This window comes from Salmo salar, chromosome ssa01, assembly GCF_905237065.1.
Source record: "Salmo salar chromosome ssa01, Ssal_v3.1, whole genome shotgun sequence".
NCBI classification, from domain to species: Eukaryota; Metazoa; Chordata; class Actinopteri; order Salmoniformes; family Salmonidae; genus Salmo; species Salmo salar.
In genome coordinates, this window is record NC_059442.1 from 173519211 (window position 1) to 173534575 (window position 15365).

The 15365-nt window shown below is 39.3% G+C and overlaps 1 protein-coding gene across 1 annotated transcript in view; it reads right to left on the bottom strand.

Moving 5' to 3' along the window:
• Positions 1-5474: 5474 nt before the first annotated feature.
• Positions 5475-15365, bottom strand: part of LOC106572580 (SKI family transcriptional corepressor 2) — a 31580-nt gene continuing 21689 nt past the window's right edge. Inside the window, exons 7-8 of the mRNA XM_045694255.1 lie at positions 10663-10722; positions 5475-6209 (exon numbers count right to left, since the gene is read on the bottom strand). Coding sequence (XP_045550211.1) covers positions 10666-10722 — 57 coding nt within the window. The 3' untranslated portion in view covers positions 5475-6209; positions 10663-10665. The remainder of the gene's footprint in view (positions 6210-10662; positions 10723-15365) is intronic.

The following is a 15365-nucleotide window of genomic DNA, read 5'->3' on the forward strand; positions in this document are numbered from 1 at the left end:
TAGCTCTACAAAGTATTAACTTTTGGGGGGGTGAATATTTACACACACTCAAGTTTTCAGTTTTTTTGTCTTATTTCTTGTTTGTTTCACAATAAAAAAACATTTTTCATCTTCAAAGCGGTAGGCATGTTGTGTTAATCAAATGATACAAACCCCCCAAAAATCTATTTTAATTCCAGGTTGAAAGGTGACAAAATAGGAAAAATGCCAAGGGGTAAATACTTTCGCAAGCCACTGTATGAAACAAAGATTATTCACTTTATTTTTAATGAGATGTAATTTTGGATGAATCACACATTGTTAAATGTGGTGGCTGCAAGCTGTCTGTGTTTACATCTCTCTGAGTCCAATCACCAAAGACGGCTTTCAGTAGTGGGAGAGAGGTTACAAGGGAAAATTGTTGGGGAACTAGGTGGAGGTTCAGATCTCTTGGAGAGTTACCCTCCTGTAGCTTATCAACCAGCTAGATATTAGAATCAGCTGCACTAGATTAGGGTTGGAGAAAACCTACAAGACGGTAACTCTCCAGGAGAGATCAACAATGTTTCTAAAATGTGGACTATCTAACCCTGTACCTATACACTATCTAACCCTGTACCTATACACTATCTACCATCTAACCCTGTACCTATACACTATCTACAATCTAACCCTGTACCTATACACTATCTACTATCTAACCCTGTACCTATACACTATCTACCATCTAACCCTGTACCTATACAATATCTACCATCTAACCCTGTACCTATACACTATCTACCATCTAACCCTGTACCTATAAACTATCTACCATCTAACCCTGTACCTATACACTATCTAACCCTGTACCTATACACTATCTACTATCTAACCCTGTACCTATACACTATCTAACCCTGTACCTATACACTATCTACCATCTAACCCTGTACCTATACACTATCTAACCCTGTACCTATACACTATCTAACATCTAACCCTGTACCTATACACTATCTACCATCTAACCCTGTACCTATACACTATCTACTATATAACCCTGTACCTATACACTATCTACTATCTAACCCTGTACCTATACACTATCTAACCCTGTACCTATACACAATCTACTATCTAACCCTGTACCTATACACTATCTAACCCTGTACCTATACACTATCTACTATCTAACCCTGTACCTATACACTATCTACCATCTAACCCTGTACCTATACACTATCTACCATCTAACCCTGTTCCTATACACTATCTAACCCTGTACCTATACACTATCTACTATCTAACCCTGTACCTATACACTATCTACTATCTAACCCTGTACCTATACACTATCTACCATCTAACCCTGTACCTATACACTATCTACTATCTAACCCTGTACCTATACACTATCTACCATCTAAACCTGTACCTATACACTATCTACCATCTAAACCTGTACCTATACACTATCTACCATCTAAACCTGTACCTATACACTATCTACCATCTAAACCTGTACCTATACACTATCTACTATCTAACCCTGTACCTATACACTATCTACTATCTAACCCTGTACCTATACACTATCTACTATCTAACCCTGTACCTATACACTATCTACCATCTAAACCTGTACCTATACACTATCTAACCCTGTACCTATACACTATCTACTATCTAACCCTGTACCTATACACTATCTAACCCTGTACCTATACACCATCTACTATCTAACCCTGTACCTATACACTATCTACTATCTAACCCTGTACCTATACACTATCTAACCCTGTACCTATACACTATCTAACCCTGTACCTATACACTATCTAACCCTGTACCTATACACTATCTACTATCTAACCCTGTACCTATACACTATCTAACCCTGTACCTATACACTATCTACTATCTAACCCTGTACCTATACACTATCTAACCCTGTACCTATACACTATCTACTATCTAACCCTGTACCTATACACTATCTACTATCTAACCCTGTACCTATACACTATCTACTATCTAACCCTGTACCTATACACTATCTAACCCTGTACCTATACACTATCTACCATCTAACCCTGTACCTATACACTATCTACTATCTAACCCTGTACCTATACACTATCTAACCCTGTACCTATACACTATCTACCATCTAACCCTGTACCTATACACTATCTACTATCTAACCCTGTACCTATACACTATCTAACCCTGTACCTATACACTATCTACCATCTAACCCTGTACCTATACACTATCTACTATCTAACCCTGTACCTATACACTATCTAACCCTGTACCTATACACTATCTACCATCTAACCCTGTACCTATACACTATCTAACCCTGTACCTATACACTATCTAACATCTAACCCTGTACCTATACACTATCTACCATCTAACCCTGTACCTATACACTATCTACTATATAACCCTGTACCTATACACTATCTACTATCTAACCCTGTACCTATACACTATCTAACCCTGTACCTATACACAATCTACTATCTAACCCTGTACCTATACACTATCTAACCCTGTACCTATACACTATCTACTATCTAACCCTGTACCTATACACTATCTACCATCTAACCCTGTACCTATACACTATCTACCATCTAACCCTGTTCCTATACACTATCTAACCCTGTACCTATACACTATCTAACCCTGTACCTATACACTATCTACTATCTAACCCTGTACCTATAAACTATCTACTATCTAACCCTGTACCTATACACTATCTACCATCTAACCCTGTACCTATACACTATCTACTATCTAACCCTGTACCTATACACTATCTACCATCTAAACCTGTACCTATACACTATCTACCATCTAAACCTGTACCTATACACTATCTACCATCTAAACCTGTACCTATACACTATCTACCATCTAAACCTGTACCTATACACTATCTACTATCTAACCCTGTACCTATACACTATCTACTATCTAACCCTGTACCTATACACTATCTACTATCTAACCCTGTACCTATACACTATCTACCATCTAAACCTGTACCTATACACTATCTAACCCTGTACCTATACACTATCTACTATCTAACCCTGTACCTATACACTATCTACTATCTAACCCTGTACCTATACACTATCTAACCCTGTACCTATACACTATCTACTATCTAACCCTGTACCTATACACTATCTAACCCTGTACCTATACACCATCTACTATCTAACCCTGTACCTATACACTATCTACTATCTAACCCTGTACCTATACACTATCTAACCCTGTACCTATACACTATCTAACCCTGTACCTATACACTATCTAACCCTCTACCTATACACTATCTAACCCTGTACCTATACACTATCTACTATCTAACCCTGTACCTATACACTATCTACTATCTAACCCTGTACCTATACACTATCTAACCCTGTACCTATACACTATCTACTATCTAACCCTGTACCTATACACTATCTAACCCTGTACCTATACACTATCTACTATCTAACCCTGTACCTATACACTATCTAACCCTGTACCTATTCACTATCTAACCCTATACACGATCTACTATCTAACCCTGTACCTATACACTATCTACTATCTAACCCTGTACCTATACACTATCTAACCCTGTACCTATACACTATCTACTATCTAACCCTGTACCTATACACTATCTACTATCTAACCCTGTACCTATACACTATCTAACCCTGTACCTATACACTATCTACCATCTAACCCTGTACCTATACACTATCTACTATCTAACCCTGTACCTATACACTATCTAACCCTGTACCTATACACTATCTACCATCTAACCCTGTACCTATACACTATCTACTATCTAACCCTGTACCTATACACTATCTAACCCTGTACCTATACACTATCTACCATCTAACCCTGTACCTATACACTATCTACTATCTAACCCTGTACCTATACACTATCTAACCCTGTACCTATACACTATCTACCATCTAACCCTGTACCTATACACTATCTACTATCTAACCCTGTACCTATACACTATCTAACCCTGTACCTATACACTATCTACCATCTAACCCTGTACCTATACACTATCTACTATCTAACCCTGTACCTATACACTATCTAACCCTGTACCTATACACTATCTACCATCTAACCCTGTACCTATACACTATCTACTATCTAACCCTGTACCTATACACTATCTAACCCTGTACCTATACACTATCTACCATCTAACCCTGTACCTATACACTATCTAACCGTGTACCTATACACTATCTACTATCTAACCCTGTACCTATACACTATCTACCATCTAACCCTGTACCTATACACTATCTACTATCTAACCCTGTACCTATACACTATCTAACCCTGTACCTATACACTATCTACTATCTAACCCTGTACCTATACACTATCTACTATCTAACCCTGTACCTATACACTATCTAACCCTGTACCTATACACTATCTAACCCTGTACCTATACACTATCTACTATCTAACCCTGTACCTATACACTATCTACCATCTAACCCTGTACCTATACACTATCTAACCCTGTACCTATACACTATCTAACCCTGTACCTATACACTATCTAACCCTGTACCTATACACTATCTAACCCTGTACCTATACAGTATCTACCATCTAACCCTGTACCTATACACTATCTACCATCTAACCCTGTACCTATACACTATCTACCATCTAACCCTGTACCTATACACTATCTACTATCTAACCCTGTACCTATACACTATCTACCATCTAACCCTGTACCTATACACTATCTAACCCTGTACCTATACACTATCTACTATCTAACCCTGTACCTATACACTATCTACTATCTAACCCTGTACCTATACACTATCTACCATCTAACCCTGTACCTATACACTATCTAACCCTGTACCTATACACTATCTAACCCTGTACCTAAACACTATCTAACCCTGTACCTATACACTATCTACTATCTAACCCTGTACCTATACACTATCTAACCCTGTACCTATACACTATCTACCATCTAACCCTGTACCTAAACACTATCTAACCCTGTACCTATACACTATCTACTATCTAACCCTGTACCTATACACTATCTAACCCTGTACCTATACACTATCTAACCCTGTTCCTATACACTATCTAACCCTGTACCTATACACCATCTACCATCTTACCCAACCCTACCCTAATCCTAACCTAACCCTAACCCTATCCCTAACCTAACCCTAACCCTATCCCTAACCCAACCTAACCCTAACCCTAACCTAACCCTAACATAACCCTAACCCTAACTCAACCCTAATCTAACCCTAACCTTAACCTAACCCTAACCCTAACCCAACCCTAACCCTAACCTAACCCTAACCCTAACCCTATCCCTAACCCAACCCAACCCTAACCCAACCCCATCCCTTCTTATAAAACCATTTCTTCTCACCAAATGAACACCAAAGTAACAATTAGGATTCCACAGTACTTTGTTTAATTCTTGTATAGACTTTTTATTTATCCACATAAATAGTATAGAAACAACAAGGACATATTTAAATACATTAACAGTTTGTAACAATAACATTATTGATTTTGTACTCATGACAATTTATCCATGATATGTTCTTAACTAGGAGGTGTGAGGGGCTGTTTCTACTGTTCTCTGTTGATGTATTTCACTTCTGACCTTTAACCTCCTTTAACATGTGACGTGTCAAGATCAGGATCATAGTAATGTAATCAGTAATGTAGTCAGTCATTTAATCAGATCAGATAGATAAACAAACACATATAGATACATTGTGATGAAAAGAGTTCAATCGTTGTATTGGAACACCAACAAAGATCTGAGTCCTTCATAGCTGATTGGTTCTGTGTGTATCCTGGGACGGTAAGTGGAATATATACAGGCTGTCTGCTGTAGCATTTCACTGCAGTAGTATTTAATATTGTTCTAGATTTGGACCTGGTGTCAGAGTAGTAGACAAAGTCTTTATTTGTTTCCTCCATGCTCCATGTCAGAGACTGTCAAGGATTGGTTGGGGGACGAGGTCACATGTTGTATTGTCAAACATCTTCACGTCCTTTTTTTTTGTCCTTTTTCATAGTTGTCTGTTTTAGTAGGTTTCACTCCACCTCCATTTCACTCCTAAGGTTCATAGGACCTCAGGTTCTGTCCAGATGGTTCAGGACTTCCCAGTTCCCTGGTGAGTCAAAGTTATGACATCATTACTATCATATTATCCCATGTGTATTATGTTTAGTATATTATATAACCTACAGTGGGGTCGAAAATGATTGACGTGGTCTGTGAGGTATTGAAAGGTATTGAAAACAGAGGTGTCAATAATTTTGACCCCTACCTTTTTTGGGAGAAAAAAATATTACTTGTTCAAAAAAAAAATCGGAGAAATTGTATTAATATATAATAAAATATAATATAATAAAAGTATAATAAATAAAATAAAAGTTTTTGAGCATAAAATATAGCTCAGAATTTGAATTCAAATCAAATTTTATTGGTCACATACACATATTTAGCAGATGTTATTGCAGGTGTAGAGAAATGCTTGTGTTTCTAGCTCCAACAGTGCAGTAGTATCTCACAATTCACAACAACACACACAAATCTAAAAGTAAAAAAATTTAATTAAGAAATGTGTAAATATTAGATTGAGCAATGTCAAAGTGGCATTGACTAAAATACAGTAGAATAGAATACAGTATATACATATGAGATGAGTAAAGCGGTATGTAAACATTATGTAAACATTATTAAAGTGACTAGTGTTCCGTTATTAAAGTGGCCAGTGATTCCAAGTCTATGTATATAGGGCAGCAGCCTCTAACGTAAAAGGTTGCAAATTATTTATTTTATACAGTCATTTGTGCTCATCTTTATCAGTCTTTTCAGTCCCCACAGTGCATTCAGAAACTATTCACACCCTTTGACTTCTTCCACATTTAGGTGTGTTACAGCATGAATTTAAAATGCAATTTAATTTAAAATTAAATTTTTTTGTCCCTGGCCTACAGATAATACCCCAACATTTTTACAAATGAATTAAACCTTAAAAGCTGAAATGTCGAGTCAATAAGTATTCAACCCCTTTGTTATGGCAAGCCTAAATAAGTTCAGGAGTAAAAATGTCCTTAACAAGTAAAATAATACATTGCCTGGACTCCCGATGTGTTGCACTAATAGTGTTTAACATGATTTCCTGAATGACTACCACATCTCTGTACCCCACGCATACAATTATCTATAAGGTCTTTCAGTTGAGCAGTGAATTTCAAACACAGAACCAGGGAGGTTTTCCAATGCCTCGCAAAGAAGATAACCTATTGGTAGATGGGTAAAAATACGAAAAGCATTGAATATCCCTTTGAGCATGGTGAAGCTATTAATTACGCTTTTGATAGTGTACCAGTACACCCAGTCACTACAAAGATACAAGCACCCTTCCTATCTCAGTTGCTGGAGAGGAAGGAAACCGCTCAGAGATTTCACCATGAGGCCAACAGTGACATTAAAACAGTTACAGAGTTGAATGGCGGTGATAGGAGAAAACTGAGGATGGATCAACAACACTGTAGTTACTCCCCAATACTAACCTCATTGACAGAGTGAAAGGAAGGAAGCCTGCACAGAATACATATATTCCAAAACATGAATCCTGTTTGCAACAAGGCACTAAAGTAATACTGCAAAAAATAAATGTGGCAAAGCAATACACTTTTTGTCCTGAATACAATTGCTATGTTTGGGGCAAATCATATCCATGAGAACCAGTCTCCATATTTTCAAGCATAGTGGTGGCTGCATAATGTTATGGGTATGCTTGTCATTGGCAAGGACCAGGGAGTTTTTCAGGATAAAAATGAAATGGAATAGAGATAAGCATAGGCAATATCCTAAAGGAAAACCTGGTTCTGTTTGCTTTCCACCAGACACTGGGAGACAAGTTTACCTTTCAGCAGGACAGTAAGCTAAAATACAAGGCCAAATCTGCACTGGAGTTGCTTACCAAGAAGACAGTGTTTCTGAGTGGCCGAGTTACAGTTTTCACTTAAATCTGCTTGGAAATCTATGGCAAGACCTGAAAATGGTTGTCGAGCAATGAGCAACAACCAATTTGACAGAGTGTGAAGAATGTAAAAAAAAAATGATGGGCAAATGTTGCACAATCCAGGTGTGCAAAGCTCTTAGAGACTTACCCAGAAAGACTCACAGTTGTAATTGCTGCCAAAATGAGTGTAACATGTATTGACTCAAGGGGTTGAATACTTATCTAATGAAAATATATTAGTGTTTAATTTTTTTTTTTAAAACAACAAATAAATCCATTATAGCACAATAACATGTGGGAAAAGTCAAGGGGTGTGGACCGGTGCGTTGGATACGTCTCAATCCACCGCATCCACCTATGTCATGTCATGTCATGTCATGTCGCACTTCCGCATCTGCGGTGAAAGGTGGCAGAACTACAGCCGGAAATCATTGTCACTGGACCCGTCTGAAAATAACCAGTACCGATTTAAAGAATGAATGGTAGTTTTGTGCCCAAAAACGCGTTAAATATGTGTTAAAAAAAACAAACCAAAATATATAGTTGAAGTCGGAAGTTTACATACACTTACATTTAAACTCAGTTTTTCACATTTCCTGACATTTAATCCAAGTAAAATTTCCCTGTCTTAGGTCAGTTAGGATCAACACTTTATTTTAAGAATGTGAAATGTCTGAATAATAGTAGAGAGAATTATTTATTTCAGCTTTAATTTCTTTCATCACATTCCCAGTGGGTCAGAAGTTTACATACACTCAATTAGTATTTGTTAGCATTGCCTTTAAATTGTTTAACTTAGGTCAAACATTTCGGGTAGCCTTCCACAAGCTTCCCACAATAAGTTGGGTGAATTTTGGCCCATTCCTCCTGACAGAGCTGGTGTAACTGAGTCAGATTTGTACATGCTTTTCCAGGCCTCCTTGCTCGCACACGCTTTTTCAGTTCTGCCCACAAATTTTCCATAGGATTGAGGTCAGGGCTTTGTGATGGCCATTCCAATACCTTGACTTGGTTGTCCTTAAGCCATTTTGCCACAACTTATAGAAGTATGCTTGGGGTCATTGTCCATTTGGAAGACCCATCTGCGACCAAGCTTTAACTCCCTGACTGATGTCTTGAGATGTTGCTTCAATATATCCACATAATTGTCCTTCCCCATGATGCCATCTATTTTGTGAAGTGCACCAGTCCCTCCTCCAGCAAAGCACCCCCACAACATGATTCTGCAACCCCGTGCGTCACGGTTGGGATGGTGTTCTTCGGCTTGCAAGCCTCCCCCTTTTTCCTCTAAACATAACGATGGTCATTATGGCCAAACAGTTCTATTTTTCTTTCATCAGACCATTGGACATTTCTCCAAAAAGTACGATCTTCGTCCCCATGTGCAGTTGCAAACCGTAGTCTGGCTTTTTTATGGCAGTTTTGGAGCAGTGGCTTCTTCCTTGCTGAGTGGCCTTTCAGGTTATGTCGATATAGAACTCGTTTTACTGTGGATATAGATACCTTTGGTACCTGTTTCCTCTAGCATCTTCACAAGGTCCTTTGCTGTTGTTCTTGGATTGATTTGCACTTTTCGCACCAAAGTACGTTCATCTCTAGGAGACAGAACGCGTCTCCTTCCTGAGCGGTATGACGGCTGCGTGGTCCCATGGTGTTTATACTTGCGTACTATTGTTTGTACAGATGAACATGGTACCTTCAGGCATTTGGAAATTGTTCCCAAGGATGATCCAGACTTGTGGAGGTCTACAATGTTTTCTGAGGTCTTGGCTGATTTCTTTTGATTTTCCCATGATGTCAAGCAAAGAGGCACTGAGTTTGAAGGTAGGCCTTGAAATACATCCACAGGTACACCTCTAATTGACTCAAATCATTTCAATAAGCCTATCAGAAGCTTCTAAAGCCATGACATCATTTTCTGGAATTTTCCAAGCTGTGTAAAGTCACAGTCAACTTAGTGTATGTAAACTTCTGACCCACTGGAATTGTGATACAGTGAATTATAAGTGAAATAATCTGTCTGTAAACAATTGTTGGAAAAATTACTTGTGTCACCACTCCACAAAGTAGATGTCCTAACCGACTTACCAAATCTATAGTTTGTTAACAAGAAATTTGTGGAGTGGTTAAAAAGCGAGTTTTAATGACTCCAACCTAAGTGTATGTAAACGTCCGACTTTAACTGTATATATATGTATATATATATATATATATATATATATATATATATATATATATATATATATATATATATATATATATTGCTGAGTTTTTTAAAATATATCCTAAATATAGGACAGACACTTCAAAACCTTGTTCATTATGATTTATGTTTTAACTGTGTTATTCTATGCTTTTCTCTATTGTAGTAAAGGCCAAATTCAATATTTTCTTTAATAATTTGTATATATATTATTTTATACTTATGGGTCCTAAAATTCTAAATCAAATAGCAAAATTATCCTTAGTATGACCATCTTAAAACACGTCAGTTTAGAACCCCTCCCCCCTATTTTAAACTCCCCCACAACAACATATTTTCCATTGCCTTCTCAAAACACTTACAGAAAATCAAGAAGGTACTTACAATTTAGCTCTTCTTGTTAAGATGTGATGTGATCTTTTCTTTCCGGATGATGTTTGGCATCTGAAGAACAAGGTAGAGCAGTAACATTAGTCCAGTGTACTTACGATATACCGTGTTATGCAGTCATTGACATTTATTTTGCGCATTTGATTTGCAAACAAATATAAATTGATTGTTCTGAACCTCCCCTCACTCTAGGGTTAGATACTCAGAACACAACCTCATACTTCAGGGTGTTCAGATATATATATATATATATATATATATATATATACAGACTGTAAACTATAGACAGATCCATCAGCTCCTCCTCTGAATCAGATATATCATTACAGACTAAACACGAACACAGCTATATATAACTGGAGAACACAGCTATATGTAACTGGAGAACACAGCGATATATAACTGGAGAACACAGCGATATATAACTGGAGAACACAGCTATATATAACTGGAGAACACAGCTATATGTAACTGGAGAACACAGCTATATATATATATATATATAACTGGAGAACACAGCGATATATAACTGGAGAACACAGCTATATATAACTGGAGAACACAGCTATATATAACTGGAGAACACAGCTATATGTAACTGGAGAACACAGCTATATGTAACTGGAGAACACAGCTATATATAACTGGAGAACACAGCTATATGTAACTGGAGAACACAGCTATATATAACTGGAGAACACAGCTATATATAACTGGAGAACACAGCTATATATATATATATATATAACTGGAGAACACAGCGATATATAACTGGAGAACATAGCTATATATATACAGTGAGGGAAAAAAGTATTTGATCACCTGCTGATTTTGTACATTTGCCCACTGACAAAGAAATGATCAGTCTATAATTTTAATGGTAGGTTTATTTGAAGAGTGAGAGACAGAATAACAACCAAAAAATCCAGAAAAATGCATGTCAAAAATGTTATAAATTGATTTGCATTTTAATGAGGGAAATAAGCATTTGACCCCTCTGCAAAACATGACTTAGTACAAAACCCTTGTTGGCAATCACAGAGGTCAGACGTTTCTTGTAGTTGGCCACCAGGTTTGCACACATCTCAGGAGGGATTTTGTCCCACTCCTCTTTGCAGATCTTCTCCAAGTCATTAAGGTTTTGAGGCTGACGTTTGGCAACTCGAACCTTCAGCTCCCTCCACAGATTTTCTATGGGATTAAGGTCTGGAGACTGGCTAGGCCACTCCAGGACCTTAATGTGCTTCTTCTTGAGCCACTTCTTTGTTGCCTTGGCCGTGTGTTTTTGGGTCATTGTCATGCTGTAATACCCATCTACGACCCATTCTCAATGCCCTGGCTGAGGGAAGGAGGTTCTCACCCAAGATTTGACGGTACATGGCCCCGTCCATCGTCCCTTTGATGCGGTGAAGTTGTCCTGTCCCCTTAGCAGAAAAACACCCCCAAATCATAATTTTTCCACCTCCATGTTTGACGGTGGGGATGGTGTTCTTGGGGTCATAGACAGCATTCCTCCTCCTCCAAACACGGCGAGTTGAGTTGATGCCAAAGAGCTCCATTTTGGTCTCATTTCCACCTCCATGTTTGACGGTGGGGATGGTGTTCTTGGGGTCATAGGCAGCATTCCTCCTCCTCCAAACACGGCGAGTTGAGTTGATGCCAAAGAGCTCCATTTTGGTCTCATCTGACCACAACACCTTCACCCAGTTGTCCTCTGAATCATTCAGATGTTCATTGGCAAACTTCAGACGGGCATGTATATGTGCTTTCTTGAGCAGGGGGACCTTGCGGTCGCAACAGGATTTCAGTCCTTCACGGCGTAATGTGTTACCAATTGTTTTCTTGGTAACTATGGTCCCAGCTGCCTTGAGATCATTGACAAGATCCTCCCATGTAGTTCTGGGCTGATTCCTCACCTTTCTCACGATCATTGCAACTCCACGAGGTGGGGTCTTGCATGGAGCCCCAGGCCAAGGGAGATTGACAGTTATTTTGTGTTTCTTCCATTTTCGAATAATCGCACCAACTTGTCACCTTCTCACCAAGCTGCTTGGCGATGTTCTTGTAGCCCATTCCAGCCTTGTGTAGGTCTACAATCTTGTCCCTGACATCCTTGGAGAGCTCTTCGGTCTTGGCCATGATGGAGAGTTTGGAATCTGATTAATTGATTGCTTCTGTGGACAGGTGTCTTTTATACAGGTAACAAGCTGAGGTTAGGAGCACTCCCTTTAAGAGTGTGCTCCTAATCTCAGCTCGTTACCTGTATAAAAGACACCTGGGAGCCAGAACTCTTTCTGATTGAGAGGGGAACAAATACTTATTTCCCTCATTAAAATGCAAATCAATTTATAACATTTTTGACATGCGTTTTTCTGGATTTTTTTGTTGTTATTCTGTCTCTCACTGTTCAAATAAACCTATCATTAAAATTATAGACTGTTCATTTCTTTGTCAGTGGGCAAATGTACAAAATCAGCAGGAGATCAAATCCTTTTTTCCCTCACTGTATATATACTGCTCAAAAAAATAAAGTCAACACTTAAACAACACAATGTAACTCCAAGTCAATCACACTTCTGTGAAATCAAACTGTCCACTTAGGAAGCAACACTGATTGACAATAAATGTCACATGCTGTTGTGCAAATGGAATAGACAACAGGTGGAAATTATAGGCAATAAGCAAGACCCCCAATAAAGGAGTGGTTCTGCAGGTGGAGACCACAGACCACTTCTCAGTTCCTATGCTTCCTGGCTGATGTTTTGGTCACTTTTGAATGCTGGCGGTGCTTTCACTCTAGTGGTAGCATGAGACTGAGTCTACAACCCATACAAGTGGCTCAGGTAGTGCAGCTCATCCAGGATGGCACATCAATGCGAGCTGTGGCAAGAAGGTTTGCTGTGTCTGTCAGCGAAGTGTCCAGAGCATGGAGGCGCTACCAGGAGACAGGCCAGTACATCAGGAGACGTGGAGGAGGCCGTAGGAGGTCAACAACCCAGCAGCAGGACCGCTACCTCCGCCTTTGTGCAAGGAGGAGCACTGCCAGAGCCCTGCAAAATGACCTCCAGCAGGCCACAAATGTGCATGTGTCTGCTCAAACGGTGAGAAACAGACTCCATAAGGATGGTATGAGGGCCCGACGTCCACAGGTGGGGGTTGTGCTTACAGTCCAACACAGTGCAGGACGTTTGGCATTTGCCAGAGAACACCAAGATTGGCAAATTCGCCACTGGCGCCCTGTGCTCTTCACAGATGAAAGCAGGTTCACACTGAGCACATGTGACAGATGTGACAGAGTCTGGAGACACCGTGGAGAACGTTCTGCTGCCTGCAACATCCTCCAGCATGACCGGTTTGGCAGTGGGTCAGTCATGGTGTGGGGTGGCATTTCTTTGGGGGGCCGCACAGCCCTCCATGTGCTCGCCAGAGGTAGCCTGACTGCCATTAGGTACCGAGATGAGATCCTCAGACCCCTTGTGAGACCATATGCTGGTGCGGTTGGCCCTGGGTTCCTCCTAATGCAAGACAATGCTAGACCTCATGTGGCTGGAGTGTGTCAGCAGTTCCTGCAAGAGGAAGGCATTGATGCTATGGACTGGCCCGCCCATTCCCCAGACCTGAATCCAATTGAGCACATCTGGGATATCATGTCTCGCTCCATCCACCAACGCCACGTTGCACCACAGACTATCCAGGAGTTGGCGGATGCTTTAGTCCAGGTCTTGGAGGGGATCCCTCAGGAGACCATCCGCCACCTCATCAGGAGCATGCCCAGGCGTTGTAGGGAGGTCATACAGGCACGTGGAGGCCACAAACACTACTGAGCCTCATTTTGACTTGTTTTAAGGACATTACATCAAAGTTGGATCAGCCTGTAGTGTGGTTTTCCACTTTCATTTTGAGTGTGACTCCAAATCCAGACCTCCATGGGTTGATAAATTGGATTTCCATTGATTATTTTTGTGTGATTTTGTTGTCAGCACATTCAACTATGTAAAGAAAAAAGTATTTAATAAGATCATTTCTTTCATTCAGATCTAGGATGTGTTGTTTAAGTGTTCCCTTTATTTTTTTGAGCAGTGTATAACTGGAGAACACAGCTATATATAACTGGAGAACACAGCTATATATAACTGGAGAACACAGCTATATATAACTGGAGAACACAGCTATATATAACTGGAGAACACAGCTATATATAACTGGAGAACACAGCTATATGTAACTGGAGAACACAGCTATATATAACTGGAGAACAGGATATATACAGCTATATAGTGTACCAGTCAAAGGTTTGGACACAGATACTCATTTAAGGGTTTTTCTTTATTTTTAATATTATATACATTGTAGAAAAAGAAGTGAAGACATCAAAACTATTAAATAACAGAGAGTGATGGAGTCCTGCATCAAATGACCTGGCCTCCAGAACCACCCGACCTTAACCCAATTGAGATGGTTTGGGATGAGTTGGACCACAGAGTGAAGGAAAAGCAGTGCTCAAAGTGTTTAGCACTTTTTTGGTTACTACATGATTCCATATGTGTTATTTCATAGTTTTGATGTCTTCACAATTATTCTACAATGTAGAAAATAGAAAAAATTAAGAAAAACCTTTAAATGAGTAGGTGTGTCCAAACATTTCACTGGTACTGTGTAACTGACAAGCAGATGCAGTGTGACTGTCACGTCCGTCG